The sequence below is a fragment of the Schistocerca gregaria genome, chromosome X (assembly GCF_023897955.1).
Source record: "Schistocerca gregaria isolate iqSchGreg1 chromosome X, iqSchGreg1.2, whole genome shotgun sequence".
In the NCBI taxonomy this organism is placed as follows: Eukaryota; Metazoa; Arthropoda; class Insecta; order Orthoptera; family Acrididae; genus Schistocerca; species Schistocerca gregaria.
The window spans coordinates 821,242,103-821,265,850 of record NC_064931.1 but is presented as its reverse complement, the minus strand read 5'-3'; the positions used below and the strand labels follow the sequence as shown (position 1 = coordinate 821,265,850).

The following is a 23,748-nucleotide window of genomic DNA, read 5'->3' as shown; positions in this document are numbered from 1 at the left end:
GTCACCCTAAACACGATATGCAAACTGATAATTAAAGTGATAGTTTTAAAGCAATGTTAAAAAAAAAACTACTGTTCAGAATGATGCCAGATTTGAATGGATTTTTATTAAAGAAGGGAAAATATTATTGGCAAATATATAAATAAAATGTAACCAAAATTTTACTACTAGGTGGCACTGCAGACGACAGAATATGAGAAATAAAAGACGTGGGATACATGGCTGTTTCTCCAGTTTCTCTCCTGACATGTTCAGCATGACTATCTCAATGCACAAACATCCATTGCTGTTAAACCTCTTTTACAAGAATTGAGACTTTGTGCCAGTAGCTCTACAGAACTTCCGTACACTCAAGGGCATAAAAAAAAAGGTGTTGGTCAAATGTTTGCACAGGGTCTGGAGAAAATGATTACTTAATTCAAATAGAAAGGTTCTTTTGAAGTGCAGTGTGGTAGAGGGAGGAAAACAAGCCATCCGTTATTAGTAGAAGATGTGACCACAGCAATGCAGGGGGCGTTGAGTGGTGGTGTGCAAACATGCAGTGCATGGAGAACTTCTCAAACTTTGGTTATGCACAGTGCATAAAATTCTACGAAATGTCCTGCATTGCTATCCATACAGAATTACTCATGTTCAGAAGCTGCTTCATGCTTACCTGCCAGAAAGACTCTACAATGTCTTGCTCTCAGGAAAGTGGACAATGAACAGCCATGGAACATTCTGTGGACAGACGAAGCCCATTTCCAGCTCCAAAGACATGCCAATACAAAGAATTGAAGAATAAGGCAATGGAAAACTTGCATGCACATAGATTGGTACTGCTTCTTTCTGTGAAGGAAACTGCGTCATGTGGAGATCCTGTTACCTGTACAGTCACTGGTAAATTCTATGACAGTCTTCTGGGTACCAACGTACTTTCCAACATTTCCACATGATATATGTGTGGATTGGATCTTTTTATGCAAGATGGTGCTCCTCCGCACATTGCACAGCCAGCAAAACAGTTGCTGCTAAGGCATTTTGGAAATGCCAGAATTGTGAGACATAATTTCCCTACAGCCTGGCTGTCCAGATCACCTGATCTTAATTTGTGTGACTTCTGGCAATGGGGTTATCTGAAAATGCTGTATTCAGTGCTCCAATTACAAATGCAGCTGAACTGATGGTGTGCATTGTGCAGTACATTATGAACAAGACCCCTGAGACACTCAGATCGGTTGTGGAACATCACATTTCTCAAGTTCAACTTGTGGCAGAAAACAGCTGACGGTATACTGAACATGTGTTGCACCAGGCTCACAACAAAAACTGCTTTCATTGTTGATTTTTATTCAGTTCTAGACTTACTGTAGGACAATTAAAAAATGATTTCTCCCATTCAATGTGATATGACTTTTACTAACAGTGCCACAGTTGATAACTTAAAATAAAAAGGCTCTAAGCAACACAATCTTACATTTGGGAAAATGAGTTTCAAGTTACCAGGTAATTAATGCTCATAATTGCACTGTTAATGCATTTTATTTGACATTTAAGCATAACATGTATATAGTTTCCATAGGAAATTACAAATATTGTATTTTAATAGTATGAAAGACTTACTGAAAGTGGAAATGCAATGAAAGGATGCATGTGCCACAGTTCAATACTCAGCAAAAAGATATTAAAAATTCATTCTGCTTTTGTAGAGCTGTATGTGGTCATTATTTCTCTGTTACTGCATCATTTCAATCAAGTCTGTCATCTTTCATTCACAGATGTGGATTGAAACAACCACAGTAGGTTGTTACATTTTCATGCTGTCCTGTCCTGTACTCTGTACCTATTCCCAAAATAGAGATACCCTCCTAATTATTATAATTTGCTGCTTTCTTGAAATCAAAGACGTCAGATGCATTCACATTATTGACAATAAATGGCTTTATTTGTCATGGAACAATGCCGTTGGTCACCACAATAAACATAAGGTCCAGTTATGGTGTAGGTCAGTGATCAGTAATGAGACTTGCCTCCCGTGATGGACAAGCTTTTGCTGGATTATGCTTATTACTTCAACTTATGTATTCAATCCTTCCACTTTTCAGCTTTTTCCTCATTGCTCCCACACAACCTTTTTTATTTTTATTCATTATTTCTTTCCACTCAAACTGTTACAAGTATCTGCTGTCTTCACCATTTTATCTAGCACTGAGGAGTAAGTGCATTGAACATAGAGCTTTTCATATGTTAACAGCAGTGACTGTTAAACTACGTGCCATATCTTGATTGCATTCGGTACTGCATTTTCATTCATGGCAGTTGTAGCCTTTTATACATTATTGGGTTTGGCATAGAGATTCCATTTCACACAAAACTTCAAAATATCTTATTTCGGCACTTACAGCCTTTTTTTATTTCAAGTCTTCAATTGTTGAATGCCAGAATTGTGCAGTCTTTCACATTACACAGTACAGTTGGTTTAATGTGCAACTCACACCACGGTTATCATACTGCAATTCATGTGTCATTTGTAGCTGAACTCATTTACATTATGACACTTACAATGCCAACTAGTGGCAAAATTTTCCACCCCCCCCCCCCTCCCCCACGATGTTTCCCCTTCTTTGACAATATTCCATTTAAATTTAACATCATTCTGATCAGCAACTGTCAAAGGGTTAAAGAATGTGGAATATCTCATTAGGGTTGCATAGCAATATTTCACACTGAATGCTCGAAACACAAGCATTTAGGAGAAAAATTAAAGTAATGGCTCCAAGACAGTTATAGTATCAATAAGAAGTATGTCCTTGTGGCAATGGGGATTAGCACGGTAAAAATGCCCAATTTCAGAGAGCCACCACCTGCACTAGCAGCCAAGCGAAGTTGATCTGAACAATTGCAGATGAGGTTCTACAAGCTTTCACTTCACCTGGTGGAAAAACCATCTATCCTTTCAGCATTGCAGATGATCTGCCAATTGTCTACCAGTTTGTCGGGGTGCTATTGAAGCAGATAGTGGGATGATTCCCACTGACTGACAAGATGGGAAGGTAGGTCAAAATAGAGTATTTTTAGTGATTCTGACACAGTACGCGAAGGTGATAGGATACTGGTTGTATCAGTAGTACAGAACAGAAAGAGTGTGTGGCTACCTCATGCAGGAGGAAGAACTGGGAGTAAGTTTGTATTATGACACTGGGTTATTATTATGGGGGTAAAAGTGCTTGTAATATTGGGCTGTTCTACATCTACATCTACATCCGTACTCCGCAAGCCACCTGACGGTGTGTGGCGGAGGGTACCCTGAGTACCTCTATCGGTTCTCCCTTCTATTCCAGTCTCGTATTGCACGTGGAAAGAAGGATTGTCGGTATGCTTCTGTGTGGGCTCTAATCTCTCTGATTTTATCCTCATGGTCTCTTCGCGAGATATACGTAGGAGGGAGCAATATACTGCTTGACTCTTCGGTGAAGGTATGTTCTCGAAACTTCAACAAAAGCCCGTACCGAGCTACTGAGCGTCTCTCCTGCAGAGTCTTCCACTGGAGTTTATCTATCATCTCCGTAACGCTTTCGCAATTACTAAATGATCCTGTAACGAAGCGCGCTGCTCTCCGTTGGATCTTCTCTATCTCTTCTATCAACCCTACCTGGTGCGGATCCCACACTGCTGAGCAGTATTCAAGCATTGGGCGAACAAGCGTACTGTAACCTACTTCCTTTGTTGTCGGATTGCATTTCCTTAGGATTCTTCCAATGAATCTCAGTCTGGCATCTGCTTTACCGACGATCAACTTTATATGATCATTCCATTTTAAATCACTCCTAATGCGTACTCCCAGATAATTTATGGAATTAACTGCTTCCAGTTGCTGACCTGCTATTTTGTAGCTAAATGATAAGGGACCTATCTTTCTATGTATTCGCATCACATTACACTTGTCTACATTGAGATTCAATTGCCATTCCGTGCACCATGCGTCAATTCGCTGCAGATCCTCCTGCATTTCAGTACAATTTTCCATTGTTGCAACCTCTCGATACACCACAGCATCATCTGCAAAAATCCTCAGTGAACTTCCGATGTCATCCACCAGGTCATTTATGTATATTGTGAATAGCAACGGTCCTATGACACTCCCCTGCGGCACACCTGAAATCACTCTTACTTCGGAAGACTTCTCTCCATTGAGAATGACGTGCTGCGTTCTGTTATCTAGGAACTCCTCAATCCAATCACACAATTGATCTGATAGTCCGTATGCTCTTACTTTGTTCATTAAACGACTATGGGGAACTGTGTCAAACGCCTTGCGGAAGTCAAGAAACACGGCATCTACCTGTGAACCCGTGTCTAAGGCCCTCTGAGTCTCGTGGACGAATAGCGCGAGCTGGGTTTCACACGATCGTCTTTTTCGAAACCCATGCTGATTCCTACAGAGTAGATTTCTAGTCTCCAGAAAAGACATTATACTCGAACATAATACGTGTTCCAAAATTCTACAACTGATCGACATTAAAGTGTGTCAACAGTTAAAGTTTATGCTGAAGTGAGTTTTCTAAGGGTTGTCCTCAAACTATGGTGGAATAGACATTTGGTGATGTGCCATTGAACATAGAAAATGACCCAGAAGTTACCAACATTAGCTCTATAGTGATTTTTACTGTTTATTTTGAGTGACTGTGTAATTCAAATATACCTTTCCTCATTTTGTGTAGCTCTAAATTGAGTCATCTGGGCTGTTAGTAAGACCAATTTATGTTGATTTTAAATTCATTTTCTTGTCTGAACTGAGCTATTAAGCTTGACTGGCACACTAACTTTAAAATAATTAATGATGCTATAGATTTTTTTGAAATCCCAATGAGTGGCCATGGGCATGCAAAGAGCTGTCACGTTTGTGACTGCAGTTTGGTCAGGGTCTGTGGAACGATTCTGTCAAAAATGTTCATAAAAGACACCAAAGGCTTTGTAAGCTGATGCACTGATTTAGAGTGTAGACCTGGCAATTATAAAAGTTCTGTCAAAGAGAAGGCGAATGGCTGACTTCAGTTAGTTGGGAGAATTTTAGGAAAATGTGGTTCATCTGTAAAGGAGACCACATATAGAACACTAGTGCAATCCGCTCTGAGTACTGTTCAAGTGTTTGGGATCCCCAAAAGGTTGGATTAAAGGAATACAGCAATGCAATTCAGAGGCGAGTTGCTAGATTAGTTATCTGTAGGTTCGATATACACATAAATATTAGACATACTTTGATAACTAAAACGGGAATCCCTGGAGGGAAAGTGATATGCTTTTTGAGGAAAAGAATTGAGAAAATTTAGAGAACTGGCATTTGAAGCTGATGCAGAATGATTCTACAACCACCAATGTGCTTTTTGCATAAGAACCATGAAGATAAAAGAAATTATGGCCTGTAGGAAGGTATATAAACAGTCGTTTTTTCCTTGTTCAATTTGTGAGTGGAACAGGAAAGGAAATGACTAATAGTGATACAAGGTACCCTCCACCACACACCATATGCTGGTTTGCGGAGTATGAATGTAAATGTAAATAAAAGACATTTGACAGGATATTATAGGCCTTATCCAGAGCACACTGCAGAAGTAGTAGGTATAGGCCATCAACGTAAAGGTAGAAGGCTAAAGTTAAGTTATTTGCCCTAGTATGATTTCCAAGTACAGCAACACAAAAAGAGCATCAGATATTGTTCTGATAAAATAAACATTTTATGACAGATACAACATTACTTATTGCTTACAACTTATCAGGAGAGACTAAGTCTATTAATCACAGATGGACACATGAATCACTGGAGAAAATACCTGAAAGTATTAGGAATTCTTTCAAAGGTACATTGGTTGGTTATTTTACAGACTTATGCTATTTAATGCCAAATGTAAAAAAGCTGCCTACCATAGCGTAAATCGCAAATCTGTGAATCTTTTTTCTTCAATTTTTCACACACTTTTTCAGCTGGCATTGACCACGACACTGGCTTGGACATTTCTCCCAGTATTCCTGTCGCAGACTCCTCGAGGCCACCCAAATAGTAACACTGAAAATATAAGAAAATACTTATAAACTGTTGTGGAATGTAAATTTTGTTCATTTCAACCATTCAACACAAGCAATTTGCGTATTTGTTAGTTTCTGAAATGTGAAATTATTGATTTTTTTCTTAGATAACTGTTTGTCCCAGATGCCACTTCTGCAACCCCCCCCCCCCTCCCCCCCCCCCCCCCCACACACACATATACACACACAAAAAAGAAAAACAATAATCTGCTGTTCTGAAATTAAGGAAAGTCTTGGGAAGGAAAATTATTTATCAATTAGATGACACAGAAATAGAACAGTAAACACTGCTGTATTAATATCTTAGGATGTCACATGATTCAGCAAACACAATTAAATCAATATCATGATGTGTACATAAAGGAGCCAATTCCGCACAAAATTTTCCAATGCTTGAAGTATTGTATACGTTGTAATGTTTCTTCCTGTACATTTTTTTGAATACTTTACGATCCCTGTTTGCCATTCATAAGCGTAAATTCCAGTCTCTTTCCACATTCTGGATATATATAAGGAAAAGGACAGATTGCTACTTATTGATATCAGTTGCTGGTGTTATCGGTCATGTGTGCACAAGTTGTGCTTTCTTGTGTGACTATATCTGTGTGTGTGTGTGTGTGTGTGTGTGTGTGTGTGTGTGTGTGTGTGTGTGTGTGTGTGTTTGGCTGAAAGCTATAACGTGTAATAGTCTTTACACTGTGCCTGTCTGCAACACAATGAGCTATCTTTAAAGTTGGCAGCAATCTATCCTTTTCCTAATATTGTTCATATTACAACCTGGAGTTTTCACTGTTTGGTATTATTTGTGTAATACTGAAGTACAAATTTGAATGTACCGAATTAGCAATCATTTGTTAACTTAGTCTTTTTAATGTACAAAGAAACTCAACCCTATATTAATGGAAATTCACTATTTCTAACATTAAAAAAATTAATTCCTTGGACCAAGGAGGTTTTTTCTATGAAAGTTACAGTAATGTTAAAAGCACAATTAAAAACAGGTTAGGAAGGTATGTAGACAGGAAGTTAACGAAAAATATTAAATGCGAATAGTTACAATCTGACAACCAGATCACGTATGTGTAAAACTACAAACATTGAAATGATTCTGAACACTAGGTCAGCATGAAGCAGCAAGCAAAGTATTCTGAGCCGAAACAGATTGTATTTTGACTTGCCTTTTGCTCAGGTTTATACAGGCAGCACTCTATCATATCTTGATTCTTCTGAGGTCAATGTGCACTGCACAGACAGCATTAATATTTGTTTTGAGAATTTTCAAGTCTTAACATTCACCTAAAGTATATAGTAAATACAGTACTTGCTGTGCGAAAGTATTCTGCACAAATGCAGATAGTAAATAATGTTTGAACTACCTAACATATTGCGTAGAAATCACAGCTGTGAAAGAAATATGCCAAACTAACGATATGCTGTCTGTAGGACATCTTTGAAACAAAAAGATTATGTTCAAAGCTGCTTCTTTTTGTTACTTGGCACATGCACTTCATCATTCAATTGTGCCACGACTCAGTGTATACACTTTAGTATTTCTCACAAAACTCCACACGCTATAACTAAAAGTTTTTCAGACAATGAAATACAGGAAGTATAAAGTGCCAAGTTTTTGGGACTATAAATAGATCACAACCTCAACTGGTTCAAATGGCTCTGAGCACTATGGGACTTAACGGCTGTGGTCATCAGTCCCCTAGAACTTAGAACTGCTTAAACCTAACTAACCTAAGGACATCACACAACACCCAGCCATCACGAGGCAGAGAAAATCCCTGACCCCACCGGGAATCGGACCCGGGAACCCAGGCGCGGGAAGCGAGAACGCTACCACACGACCACGAGATGCGAGCACCTCAACTGGTTAATCCAACGCACAGAACTAATGAACTGCCCCAGTTCAGCTATGTTTGAAGCACATATGATTACTGCTATAGATGATTTAAAAGTGAAGAAACTAGTTTATTCTCAATATTCCCATTTACTAACGAGTTAAACAATCATTTTCTGAGGAAATTCAAGTTACATGAATAGTATTTTCAGAGAACAGATGTGTGTTATAAAAATTATATCTGGTGTTAATCTCAGAGCATCCTGCAAACCTCTTGAAAGATGTCTGTTTTGATAACTACTTTACAGTATATGTATTAAAGCCCTTTGTCATTATCAGTATTTTTATTTTCCAATTGCTTGGTACCCTTTATGCTTCAGTGGCTTACAAGAACACACAGCTGGAATGGGAACAATTTCTTTCATGTAATATCTCTCAAATCTCTGGCAGTCTCATTAGGTCTATTCGACTTTCTAATGTTGAGCAGTTTTAATTGATTTTCTGTTCCACAATCACTTATCGTAATACATGTTATTTTGGTGTTTGCGTAGTAAAAGAGTTTCAGATGTCTAATTTCATTATTATGACCTGTCCTTTCTGTAACCTGTTTTGGTACCAATATGGCCACAGAGCAACTGACAAGATGATTTCAATCTGCTGACTGAGTATACATAAGACCAAAACTTCTTAGGATTATGGTTGAGAGAGACTGGCATAATTCTACTTTTGAATTCATTGAACATGTCTTGTGTTGCTTTCCTTTAGCACTTTGAGGCTTCACTCAGCTTTTTTATTTTTGTAAACAAAGCTTCAAAGCTTTTACTTTGCTTAAATCTGTGAGGAGATGCTCTTTGCTTCTGTAGCAATGTCTAACACAGCTAGTAAGCCATAGTGGGTATTTTCCACCCATCAAAACCTTGCTCAGTATTTAATGGTCTAGGGCAGTGGTTGTCAAACTGTAGCCTGCATCACTTGTTCGTGCAACCTTGGGTCCTCAGCCATATGTTTTCATAACACACAGCTGAGAACCACAGGTGGCCAAACACTTGATTCAGACTGCATGCGGCCCAAAGGCTGCAGCTTGTACGGCAGTGGTTCTCAACCTGGCAGTAATTACACCTGAGGGTTAAAATGAAATTTTCTGATGGATAAAAAGAAAACAGTTCAATTATGTTTTGGCCATTAAATTAATAACAATAATAATAAATTAATTAATTAATTAAAAATAATTATTTCGTAAGATCGACATAACTACGTTATTCATTTCCATACTAGCATTAATGCCTGAGTAGTCCACCTAATACGCACATAACTTGCACCCTCCATCTGTGACAGTAAAACAAGACAAAAATAACATAAGCTTAAATGTATCAAGAAAATTATTTCTCCGAGTCATAAGAAGTTTCCACTATAGACCATAAATTGCTTCATTATTCACTTTGCAACAATAAATGAACTAATTGACAGCACAAAAGTAAACATGTAATGGCTACTACAATGGTGTGGGGCCCTATCATCATCATCATCATCATCATCATCATCATCATCATCATCATCATCATCATCATCATCATCTATTATTAGCAGTGGTAAAAAAAGTCTTCCAATTCCTTCTATTTCAGATATAACGAGTTCAGCAATCTAGTGATTTACTAACAACAGGCCTAAATATAGTGCACACAATTTAATTTGGTTGATTTTGAATGGTGATACAGGGTGTGGGTGATGCCAGTGTTGCTAGGGAGAGGAGTGGTGCAAAGGAGACATGCTTTGTAACAAGGCTGTATCCTCAGTGTTTATAGTTTTCTTTTGTGTGGAGGAGCTGTACGTAACGCTTTGTTAAGTGCTTTATGATTCCATAAAAAAAGCTGTTGTTTGAAATAAGCAGTACCAATTGTCTACTTGATTCATTAGTTTGAGGTTTGATAAAACAGTTACAAAAACTAAATATTACTTATCTTTTATCATTTAAAAATAAAATTGTTCTAATAAAATTCTTCTTCATTCTAAAATTTAGTTAGGCACTAATGATGATGATGGGAGTGTAAAAAAATGGGGGCGGGGGTTACTAGGTAACGTCTAATTTCACTTAGGGGGAATAGTAACAAAGGCTGGGAACAACTGGTCAAGGGGGTACTATATAATACTTCTGAATGTTATCAATTCGTCTTCACATCTTCATCTCCAGAGTCAAATATGATTGCACCCTTTTAACATTTAAGTTTATGCACTTGCATTCAAACTAACTTTGGATTTTTAACACCTCTGATGTTAGCACCTTGGGAACAGTTTTCCAAGAACTCAAGAGACTCTTCAAATTAAAAAAATTGTTGTCCTTGCTTCTTTTGTTTGACATATGGGAACAGAAATCTGCTACATAGGTAATGAGATGTTAATTCTCCAAACTATCATTTGATGTGCAGTTCGCCAAGGTTCTTGAAGTTATTGTAGGGAACTTTTAATTGGGAGTTTTACCACATTTGTGAGCTGCAATAGATGTGATGCCTCCTGATATTTTCCACAGATATGTGAAACAGCTTTTCCCTTCCTGTTTTAGTTTATCTTAAATCAGTTTGAAACATTTTAATTGCACGAGTCTTGCATACGAACATCGAAACTGACAAGCTATGGGGAATATTTGATCATACTGTTTAAGAATGTGCATTCTTGATCTTGTGACCTAGTTTACTTTATATGAAAGTCAAGGAATCACAACTGATATTGTTGCTAAATCATTTAAGGATATGGTTTAGGCCCTCTGCTCAACTCTGAAATTAGACAACCTTAAATGATTTTGGGTGTGATGTAGCAGATAGTGGCACGTCTTTCCACCCTACACGCTCTCTCTACCAAATCAGCAACAATCTAAAGGAACCAGTATCTCCTCAGAACATGGATGAAAAACATAATCCATGCTGACATGGACTACAATTTGCAATTGGTTGCACTCATTTTGTTCAATAGCTCCTGCAGAGCTGCCTTCACATATCCAACAAGAACTGCCAACATTGTAAGTTTACACTGGCCCTTTATCCCGGCGTGCCTTTTCTTTTATAGAGAAGTTCCAGTATCTGGATGATGATGGAGCTCCCAATGATCAACATACACACTCTTTAAGCACGCGTGGACTTGGTAGGAAAAATGGCCTCTGGCCCCAACAGACAAGGTATCCCGTGCTGGCTCAGATGTGATATCAACACTGGGCACAACCTCGTACCTGTTGCTCAGGCATGGGGAAAGCCATGGGGCCAGTTCTCACACTCACATTCCACCAAGAAATAAGCACACAGACCACTATCTGCCACTCACTCAAATAAGGACAAACCAATGCTGTAGCCCACTGAATGACAGTGATATAGGGTTTATAGATGTCTAGTGGATGAATTATATTATTATCTGCATACTCTCTGATATGTATATCAAAAATATACAGAGTAATTTTTTTGTAGCAGGTCTCTATAACTTTCAGCAAAGCTGAATGGGATCAGGATACAAGAAACTTGGAATCTCTACAGGTAGCTTTACTTTGTATTATACAATGTCAAGAGAAGTCACCAATATGATGCAAGTTACTGACCTGTTGCATAAAGACATTATGAACTCACTTGCACCTTCACTAATTTTATGGCCTGCCTTTAATAAATTCCTGTAAGAATATTTTATACATTGAACACATACTGGAAAACTAACTGTACTGAAATGGCAATAACCTATGACTCATGCTGGAGGAAATTTGTTTCACTGAACCATGACAAATATTGTCTATTTCCTGCTGATCCTACTGTGCATGTGGAACCAATATGTTATTTGCTGACTAAAGTACACAGTGCTAATATATCATTCACCACCAAGTAAGTTCCTGTTTCTTCAGTGGAGGGGAGTGGGTAACAGAGTGGGGGGAGGAATTCTCCAGTTACATAATAACCCACATGGCTTTGGTGCCAAAGCTTCACTTTATCTAAGACAAAGATGTGTAGTCAATATTTACACTTTTTTATACTTATGTAGTCTTCCGTCATTTCTTGGTTTATTTATTTATTCATGCAAGGAAAAATCTCACAATGATCTACCATTTGTCAAGGTAATACAGTGCCAATGAATGGGCTAAAATGTAACACACAACATACATAATATGCTTTAAGGTGGCCGACTGTGGCCTCAATTAAGGAACCATCCCAGTTTTCGCATTTGTGATCCTGGTAACCAAGTGGGGGTCTTTTTCCTAGTTTACCACCACAACAACAACCTAAAGTGATATGAAAAGAATGTTTACCAGTTTTACATATTTCCATTTCTGCACTATATCCCTTGTATAGTACTGTCAGTAAGAGTACTTACTTCAGTAAGTAATAAATTTAGATTTTATGATGGTGAGCTTTATTACACTGCCTATATTATGAAGTCTCATTGAAAAAACATTTCCAACATTTTACAACCTCCCAAAATGACCAAAACAGAGTTCCAGATCATAATTATGAACCAGACCTACTTCCTAAGCATGATACTATTGCACTTGGCCGTTACTGGAAACACGTGAGGTGTTCAGTAAACAAGTACAGTGGTGACTAAGGAAAATGCATCATACTGTCAATGCTTTCACATTACGTGTGCAAATACTATTAACCCCAATTATGTACTGACTCACGATAAGCCAGCCAAAGTGCCCTGACCAACAGGTTCAATATGAGTGTGATCCACTAGTGTGTCAGTGCTATACCTCTTACTATTAAAGCATAACAACAAGCTTAAATGCATCACAACACTGTCCTCTTTCCAAAACCCCATAGTTTCTTCTGTGCCTAATAAAATGCCACTCCATTATCTGTTAAGGCACAGCTCAAGTTCATGTCCTAAGTCAGAATACAGTTTTAACTAGGACACAGGTTCACTGTTTGACACATCCTACTGCAGCATGGCCATTTCTGTCCAGGAAAACATTACAATTTTGTGGCCCACCACAGTATGCAACTGAGACACAATGTCAATTTAAGTTATTCAACAATAGAATGTGTCACTGTTTGATTCTTGATAGAGTGACCACAAATTTCACATCACAAAGCCTTGCCACTTCATATTCTAAATCATACTTAAAATAATTCAGTGCAAATGCAAGATAGTGCTACAGTTTGCATAGGCCTAACTAGACAAGCTGTTCCACAGAGGACCACTTACACATTTTAATAGCCACACAAGAATTTGCTAAGGAAATATAAGATTTTTTCCCTAAAATCTAGAGGACAGATTACATATAAGTTCTGTAACAAAAATTGCCCTGTTAGAGAATTAGTGGTAAATTTGGGGATGGAAATAATGTAAGAAGTTACATGTCCTACTAATTTTGAGATATCAGAAACCAATCTGATGTACTTTTTGTACAGTCATTCACCAATACCCAACATTCTGTGACAACACCAGAACTATCCAAACAATTAAGATTCAAAATAAACTTAATCAACAGTTTCCTCCAATAGTAAGTTCCATATTCACATGCTACTACAGAATGTTTGTCTTTGGAATGTAAAGAATGCAGCTACTAAACTGACAACCTGTTTAGGACACTATGAAAAAGTGAAGAAGAAAAATTATTTTAGAACACACATTGTTGCTCTCTCTCTCTCTAACTTCCAGCACATTATGAAATTTGAATATAAAAGTAATGTTACAACTATTTATGCAAAGGGCTACCGGATATCAATGTATTCAACAAATTTGGTAATTCCCAGACAGACATTTACACATGAACAACATACAGCCACTCATGAGTTTACAGATATACCATAGGCAAAACTACAATAAATATAACATTCCCTATTATAATGTTCATTTGAGACTGACTGTGGAATAAACAATTATTCTGGATGTCCAGATCATCTTTACTCTGGGACTACTTTATTAAGGATTGGTCACTACAGCTGTAAAGATACTTACAAATCTGTTCTCTTTTCCTTTCGTAGCTTTGCAGAATTTTCTAAATTCATCTTCAATCAATGTCGGTTTGGATCTCACATCATCACTTAGCTGACCACTAAATTTTTCCATTACTGTCACACACACTGTGGAAGAAAGTACCATGTTAGCTAGTTGTCATAGAAGCGAGGAAATCATGGAGAAGGTCGGAGGGTAGGCGGCCAGAGCCAGGGAGACGGAGAGGTGGTGGTATCGTCAAATGGTTTGAAGTTGACCAACGGGGTTAAGTTGACTGAAAAAGTTCAAAAACATTTCATGTTAAATAACTACATATTGGCGACAAAAATTATTTTACTTTGGTTGTTATATTTACTTTTGCAAATTTCTATCTGAATATGAATCGTTTTCAGAAAGTCTGCATTCTGTTTAAAAATTTTTATTCATGTGACTGATATAAACCAACTTCTGAGTCTGGAAATTTATATTGTCCACTGACCCTACAGAACAACAACAGCTAGATCAATAGCAAAAGTTTATCTATTATACTCACCTATTTTCAGACACACAAATAAAAATTTACAAATTCTTCTTGGAAACGGGGTGAAGTTGACTCTTCTCTCAAGCATTTCTTCCATGTGTGTACAAATGTAAATTAGGTGAATTGAAGAAATACAGCTTGGATGATTTAGAACGATCTCTAATAGAAATTTGAAATGGAAAAATAAGCATTAACAAGCCCAGCCGTATGTCAAATTCCCCACAGGAACCCTGATAAACAGCATTCACAATACTCACGGTAAAATACAAGGTAGTCACCCAATGATTAGTGCTACATAAGAACATGCTCTACTGATGGGACTTCCTTATTAATTTCCACTTACCGCTACAGATCTTTGATATACAGAAAAGGTACTCCTTGACAGAAGAAGTTACGACTCTTCAGTACAGCTCCAAGGAAATAGTGAAACACTATGTAGTGAAAATTCTTTTGAAATTACAAGGACAGCTAGACATTACAGTCATCCGTAAATATGTCCTTTTGTGTAGCCTGTAATTGATGACAGATAGAATCTAGGTTTCAAATGCTATAAAAAAAATTTGCTAAACCTAATAGTTGGAAGGGAGGGGATTTTTCTTTCGAAGTTGACACATCAGAGTTCAATGTACAGCTAGCAGAATTGTTTGTGTGTTTCTTCATAACGTCACAAAACAAATTTGCGATCACAGCTTTTTGTCCTCCAACTTTCTTTGCATGTTGCTCTTAAATTAGAATTAAATTTTAATTGTTATGCTACATTTATCTTTCACTTATTGATAAAGTTTCAGAACAATTGAAGTCATCCTAGAGTCAAACAATCCACGATTATGACAGCAGATAATCAATCAAATTCTCTCCCAGATGGAGTGAAGTACAACAACATATGTTTTAATTTTCCACTCATAGCAAAATTTTATAAAGGCTAAAAAGTTTATTACTATAGCTCACTACCTATTGTCTGAAAGAAAGACCAACGGTTTGAAAAATATTTACGTTTAAAGTGCAAAATTTGTCCCGTTCACCCCTTTTCACAATGGACACAGAGCAGATATTACTCAAGAAACATATCATAGTGCTAATGATAAGAGTCTTAGTATATGTTCCAATATTATCTTTCCCCCAACTGGTTCACATTTATTACTTACCTACGAAACAAATAATGGTTCAACGCTTTCTCAGATAGTGTTGCTTTGGACACTGCAGTGCTTTACTAGGTATGGTCCTATTGGCAGTAGATGTCCTCGTGTTCCAGTCTTCAAATTGACTAACCCAGGCAGTTATGGAGTGATATAACAGATATGGTTAAAGTTATAGATTAGACCCCCACTGAAATATTGTGTGTGGTGACAGACTTATCTGTAGTGCAGTCCGAGGTCTAGGTTAGGTTGGAAGGTGATAAGTTTGTTGCGAGTTGGTGAAGCTAACAAATGTGAAAGCAGAAAGTCTGGTTGTGGTGACAAACCGACCAGTAGCAAAGACTTATGTTTAAGTCCTTGCCATATTAAAAAAATGGATAGAAGTTACGTACTGAATTCCCTTGCATTTTTCAATATGACATAGACATGAACATTAACATTAGTCTTCACTACCAGATTTTCTACTCTCACATTTGTTGGCTTCGCCGACTCACTACCAAGTTACTATCTTCTAACCTAACCAGACCTTGGGCTGCACTACAGATCAGTCTACTACCACACCCAAGGTGTGTGTGTGTGGGGGGGGGGGGGGGGGGGGGGCGTGCGTGCGCGTGTGCGCGCGCGAGCGTGTTGGGAGAGCAGGCACCAAAACATAACTTTAACGCACTCTGCTGCCCACCCTATCACTGAAGTCTCAAATCTCACTACATGCAGCTGCAATGCCGTCAACTAATCACGAAAGTGGAGAATGGGATATCTGGGGATTTTAAACATCCCTATAAGAAACAATGAAGATAAATGAGTTTGCATGCCTAGATGGAAAATGGTATGTTGTTACCCAAGAATGTGACTGTCATATCAGTCTGGAAATACAAGTGTAATATAATTATGCAACCATTAAGATGGAGATAGACATGCACTCTTTCTAACTTTATGAAATTTTTATTCTATTAGCACATACAAATGACTCCAATAGAAAACGCCACTGTGCAAGAGCAACAGCAAAGCCAAATATATTTTCTATTAAAATTGACAACACTTTCTTACAGATACACGAACATCTGCATCTGGAAAACCAGTTTAACTAATTTCTTTCTTTGAAATACATTTCTGTCCTCCATAAAGATGGACTGTATGTACCGAGTATTCAACAGGAATTGACCATGCTACTATATATAACATGTAATGTAGTAATTTTTGTGTAACATTAACTACATGTCCAATTTTGCCATATTTATTGGCTTTTTGTTAGACTAGTTTTGATTTCTGCCCTGTATTATAAACTTCTAAACATCAAGTATCCAACGTATTCAGTAGGCCTAATTACAATAATGATGCTACTTGCCGGGCAGAAAAAGTTAAAATTCATAATCTCAAATATATCCATGGTTATTCCACAGACGAATTGTAAACTGTGCTTAGAATTAGGGCAAATTACCGTAAACGTAACGAACACATAGTAATGTAACTATGAATACGGAGGACACGTAACTTGAATTAGCTGTCACATTTGTGGTTATGAAATATGATCGGGGCGGCCTATCAAGCAGTTTTACAATTCCTCTGAAGATATAATAATTTCCTTCTCTCTAAACACTAAATCAATCAAATACGGCGATAATGTTTGATTGTATCTATAGAAACAAAGTGTAAACTTCGTCCCCATCATATACGTATTTTAATATTTACTAGAAATTACTAATTTACTAGAAGTTACTAATAAAACAAAGCAACGTTCGCAGTAATTTACTTCTAGATTTAATTGTAACAAATACAAGAGTTCCCGTGAATAAAATGGTATTTTTTTGCAAAAACATAAAAACGAAAGATATTTAAAAAATATACCTTCGCAATCTGATTTCTTCAGACAGGAACCACACCCAAGAAGGGCCAGGAGAAATAAATAGAAAACCATTGTCAAATTTCTTTGTGCACCCATTGTTGTATTAATCCAGGCAGCAAAATACCGGATACCTCACGTCACACTCACCCTTATACACTCAAACACCATTCATCACAGACAGCGTGGAATATACAAATGTGCTCAAACGCTATTGGTACACGTTCTTGACAGTGCAGCCAATATTCCACGTAGCTTGTCAAATCCGATGTTCCTGCGCGCTTTAAAAATAAATAAAGAAATAAATAAAACAAAGAAATAGTTCTATCTCGCCCCAGATGACCAGGATGTAGCACACAAAACATAAACGAGGAATTAGTTATATAGAATGAATTTTTCACTCTATAGTGAAGAGCATTTGTAGACTTAGAGAAAGCTTTTGACAATGTTGATTGGAATACTCTCTTTCAAATCCTGAAGGTGGCGGGGGTAAAATACAGGGGGCGAAAGGCTATTTACAATTTGTAAAGAAACCAGATGGCAGTTATAAGACTCGAGGGCCATGAAAGGGAAGCAGTGGTTGGGAAAGGAGTGAGACAGGGTTGTAGCCTCTCCCCGATGTTATTCAATCTGTATATTGAGCAAGCAGTAAAGGAAACAAAAGAAAAATTTGGAGTTGGTATTAAAATTCATGGAGAAGAAGTAAAAACTTTGAGGTTCGCCGATGAGATTGTAATTCTGTCAGAGAAAGCAAAGGACTTGGAAGAGCAGTTGAACGGAATGGACAGTGTCTTGAAAGGAGGATATAAGATGAACATCAACAAAAGCAAAACGAGGATAATGGAATGTAGTCAAATTAAATCGGGTGATGCTGAGGGAATTAGATTAGGAAATGAGACACTTAAAGTAGTACAGGAGTTTTGCTATTTAGAAAGTAAAATAACTGATGATGGTCGAAGTAGAGAGGATGTAAAATGTAGACTGGCAATGGCAAGGAAAGCGTTTCTGAAGAAGAGAAAGTTGTTAACATTATGTGCCAGGAAGTCGTTTCTGAAAGTATTTGTTTGGAGTGTAGCCATGTATGGAAGTGAAACATGGACGATAACTAGTTTGGACAAGAAGAGAATAGAAGCTTTCGAAATGTGATGCTACAGAAGAATGCTGAAGATAACGTGGATAGATCACGTAACTAATGAGGAGGTATTGAATAGGATTGGGGAGAAGAGAAGTTTGTGGCACAACTTGACTAGGAGAAGGGATCGGTTGGTAGGACATGTTTTGAGGCATCAAGGGATCACAAATTTAGCATTGGAGGGCAGCGTGGAGGGTAAAAATCGTAGAGGGAGACCAAGAGATGAATACACTAAGCAGATTCAGAAGGATGTAGGTTGCAGTAGGTACTGGGAGATCAAGAAGCTTGCACAGGATAGAGTAGCATGGAGAGCTGCATCAAACCAGTCTCAGGACTGAAGACAACAACAACAACAGTGAAGAGTGCACTATTATGAAACTTCTTCGCAAATTAACCTGTGTGTTGCGCTAGCGCTCGAACTTCGAACCTTACGCCGCATTAATATTAAAATTAAAAACATGTTTCTGTTCAAAATATTGTTTCAAACCAAGTCTGCAACCATGTTTGTTGTTCACATTACCGTGTACACTGACGACAAACATTTATAGACATGTATTCGCAATGTTTTTTATGCTGAACTGACGGCAAGCATTTCACACTATTTCCATCGAGAGCTACGCTATGATAAGTGAAAAGGGCGAATGAATAATGTGTGGAACTGCACTACTAATATTCGACGATATAATCAGACGAAAGAAAAAAGTTGTCGTTGTTGGTAGACGAAAACACGTTACAGAAGAAGTGGAGGTAGTTACGTGCTATGTGAGACGAGTTTGGAAGACAGTTCTTTCTGGTTTTTGTAACTTGACTAGGTTGTTGCCGTCGGATTTTTAAATTCAAATGAATATGCCAGAGCCAGTCGTTTAAAAGAAAGGCACAAATTCAGAAAAAAGTCCTGTGAAGCAAAGACTAGCTGTTACTCTTCGGTTTTTGGTAAAAGGTGATTCCATCAAAGATTTCCACGTCTATTCCACTTCTCAAAGCCAGCCATATCTGAAATTGTTCCTACAGTTTGAGGTGTTTGGGCTAAAGTTTGGAATATTATATAAATATATTTCAGTTATGAAACATATGTAGTTTGTTTCTGTAAGAGCGTGCTAAAATTTAACAGGACATAGAGGATGCTCCATAGAACAATTTTAGGTAGGGAACGTGGGGTCGGAAAAGCCAGCTTAAGGAGGTATTAGGAATAAAATCACATTACTGTGTACTTTTTTTATTTATGTTAGTTACAGTTAACTGCAAATATCGTCACTGAAACAATGAACGTATCATTTGTTTAGTATCTTACAAAATGAGCTGAAACTGACGGACATCAACCTCAATTCAAGCATGACATCGATGAACAAGATTCTGACGCACCCTGACAAATGTCCCTGGTCCACTGGGGTCTCATACATAAGTGACTTTAGATATACCACAGGAAATAGTCAAGGGGATTCAGTTCAGGTGACTTCGCACGCCATGAAATAGAACCTTCCGTTCCAATCCAGGAAATACAGCAATGAGATGGTTGTGGACATTCACACTGACGTGAGGCGGTGCACCTTCATGTTGTATTAACATCCTCTCACGAGCAGCCAAGAGTAAGTTCTCCAACAACTCAGGTAGAACTCTTTGCACAAGTCTCAAGTACAGGTCGCCATTCAGACGGACGAGCAGAAGATATGGCCCAATAAAATTGTCGCCTACAATGTCAGTCCAGATTTTCACAACAAAATGTACTTGATGGTGTGACTCTACTGCAGCGTGAGAGTTTTTCTCATCACACTCATGGCTATCCTGATGTTCAAAATACCATCACGATCAAATGAGGCCTCGTCAGTAAACAGCACGAATTAGAGGAAATCTGGTCGATCTATTGGAGCAATCATTGACGCAATGTGATCCTTGCTGCAAAGTCAGTCACAAGCATTGTATGGACTCGTTGTGGATGATATGGATGTAATTGTTGTTCATGGAGTACTCGCTACATGCTAGTATGTGCAATGCCCATTTCACATGCAATACGACGATACTTGCAATGGGGTCCGCTGCAACACGTTACAGCACCTTCTCTTCAAAATGGGGTGTGCAAGTGGTCCTCTTGTTGCCAGGTCCTTCGTTTCTTCTTTCCAATGAGAAATAAACATGCATCGTGATGGGTGACGCCTGTTAGGGAATCGTTCCCTGTACAGCCATTCAGCACTGAGAGCATTGCAACATACTTTCCCATATACAAGGTATATGTCAGTGAGTTCTGCGAAACTGTATCGGTACTGCTTCATCGAATTGTACTGTACATCTCTGAATAGCACTGAGTAATGAATGGGTCTGTCGTTGGTTTGTATGACATTCTGTCATTGGGTAATGTAAATACGTTACAATAGACCCACACACAGGTAACCTTACGTGATCTGAGCAAAGCCTTTGACTGTGTTTACCACTCACTTTTGCTGTCTAAACTTGAGTACTATGCAATATGTGATAAAAGTTTAAAACTCATCAAATCATACCTCAGTAAAAGGAAACAGGTGGTGAATTCAGGAAGTCATCTGTCAAACACACTCGAGGTTCAACATGGAGTGGGACCACTTCTCTCCCTTGTACACATAAATGACTTGCCGGGAAATATAGATGTAAAGACGTATATGTATGCAGATGATACAACTTTTCTATCAGTAAACCATGTATTTGATAACCTCGTAAGTGGTATGAAATTGGCAAAAGAAAATGCAACATCATGGTTTAATGCAAATGGTCTTCTATTCAATGAGGAAAAGATCCAGAATATGTGGTTCAGTCTATCAAAAACTACAAAAATAGAAAAACAAAAGGCAAAGTTTTCGGGTATCATTCTTGACAACAGTCTAACATGGAACTCTCATGTTGATCATATAGCGGTTAGGTTATATATTTGTTGAAGAGACTGATGTGTTGTGTGATATTTGAGTATGTAAGGACAGCGTACTTTGCCTTTTTCAGGTATGGGTTAATACTCTGGGGAAACACCAGAAAAATAAATGAAATTATGGTGATCCAGAAGAAAGCAATCAGAGTAATGGCCAAGGTAGATAATAGAACACATTGTAAACCATTGTTCATTAAATATAGAATTTTAACAGTTATTAATTTATATATTCTTGACAGCACTAACTAAATACTTGCTGAACTACCTAATTTAAGTGTAACAAATCAAAGGCATGACTACTATAAAAGAATCTGTACTTCTCTGCTGTGACCACAAAATAGATTAGCTAAAACTAACAATAGTCATAAGTATATGGCAATTAAAATATATAACAAATTGTCTAAGAATGTGTCAATCAAGCCTGACAAATTATTTAAAGAAAATATACATAACTTCTTGTTAACCAATCCATTCTACTCATTAGAAGAATTTTTAGAAATCCCCAATATCAACTTAAATATCTAAAAAATTATTTTGTAAAATGAATAGATTAAGTGAACTGACGAAGTCTCTTGCATGTAATAATGCTGAATGACCAATAAAGAATCTAATTCTGAATCACTTTACGGATAACTAAAGTAAACAAAGCCTGAATCATGACTTCCTAGTAATCAGGCTCATCCTCCTTGTTTCCTTGCAGAAAATAAGTAATGTACATGTAAATAAACACCACAGTACATGCAAATTTGTATGCATGTTAGTTGTATAAAAGCTTGAAAACAGTAATATGCTAGACAAAGTGGTAGACAAGTTTACTTCCCTATATCCTTAAGCTGGCTTCTCTGATCCCAGATTCCCTACATCAAATTGTTCAGTGGAGCACTCTATGAACTGTTACATTTTTGCATGCGCTTACGGAAACACCCTGTGTTTTCTTGACCAAACATTTATAGTCAGATTAAGAATACAAATCATCATTTTCGAGAAACTCATCGTCTCCCCTTAAAATGTCAGTTCCAACAAATGTCACAGAGGAAGCTGCATTTGAAGATCCCCCTGCCATATGAGCTTTCACTGTTGACTCCTACCTTCTCCAGAAGTTCATTATTTGCCTCAAAGAGAATGTCATATATTTACAGAAAGTGTATTCACAGTAGCGAATAGAGGCAACCTCTAACAGCAGACTGGAATGATGATATTGAAAATTTGTGCCAGGCCGGGACGCAAACCAGGATTTCCCACTTGTCGTGAGCAATAGTCTTAACCACTCTGACTGTTTGTGTACACACTAAACATCCATATGCCACACTGTCTACATCCCCTTAGTTAGTTTCATGTTCCACTGGTCGTTTTCACGACAAAGGAGAATGCTGTGCAATGAGTAATTTTACATTCACGTCACAATTTAATTTTAAAGATGGATATATGCTGACAACTTATAAGTTTTTCCTATTATTAAATATGCAGATTTAAGTTAGTAATTCCAACCCACCACCTTTTACATATTACAATAACAGAAATTCTTATACAGAACAGAAGTAGTTGTCAAAGAGAAACTTCTTCAGTTTGTTTCCAATTTTAATTTACTCTCTGTCAGACATTTTATATCATTGGGTAAGCGATCAAAAATTTTGGTTGCTGCATTGTACAACCCTTTTTGTGCTAAGCACAGCCTAATTGTGGAATAATGAAAGTCATTATTGCTTTTGGTTCTCTAATTATGTATATCATTGTTGCTTTTTAACTACAGTGGATTACTTACAACAAACTTCATGAGGGAGTAAATTCACTGAAAAATAACAATCAGAATGAAACTTCCTGGCTGATTAAAACTGTGTACCGGACCGAGACTCGAACTCGGGACCTTTCACTTTCGCGGGCAAGTGCTGTACCATCTGAGCTACCCAAGCATGATTCACGCCCCAAACTCACAGCTTTACTTCTGCCAGTACCACGTCTCCTATCTTCCAAATTTTACAGAAGCTGTCCTGCGAACCTTGCACAACTAGCACTCCTGAAAGAAAGGATATTGTAGAGACATGGCTTAGCCACAGCCTGGGGGATGTTTCCAGAATGAGATTTTCACTCTGCAGCGGAGTGTCCGCTGATATGAAACTTCCTGGCAGATTAAAACTGGGTGCCAGACCGAGACTCGAACTTGGGACCTTTGCCTTTCGCGGGAAAGTGCTCTACGAACATAGGTCCCGAGTTCAAGTCTCGGTCTGGTATGCACACTCCGCTGCAGAGTGAAAATCTCATTCAGCAATCAGAATGTCTAATGCCTTAAACAGATGTTTACGAGATGATGGTGTGTGAGCACCATTATTATTTTTCAGCATGCTTTTGAGCAATGAACACTTCCTGTTTTTGGGTGTGTCTCTGACAGTGTATCACAT

The 23,748-nt window shown here is 37.8% G+C and overlaps 1 protein-coding gene across 1 annotated transcript in view; it reads right to left on the bottom strand.

Moving 5' to 3' along the window:
• LOC126298746 (mesencephalic astrocyte-derived neurotrophic factor homolog) overlaps positions 1–17,554 on the bottom strand; it is a 31,159-nt gene extending 13,605 nt beyond the window's left edge. Inside the window, exons 1-3 of the mRNA XM_049990190.1 lie at positions 17,336–17,554; positions 13,838–13,962; positions 5,902–6,043 (exon numbers count right to left, since the gene is read on the bottom strand). Of these exons, the coding sequence (XP_049846147.1) occupies positions 5,902–6,043; positions 13,838–13,962; positions 17,336–17,429 (361 nt within the window). The 5' untranslated portion in view covers positions 17,430–17,554. The remainder of the gene's footprint in view (positions 1–5,901; positions 6,044–13,837; positions 13,963–17,335) is intronic.
• Positions 17,555–23,748: the final 6,194 nt, after the last annotated feature.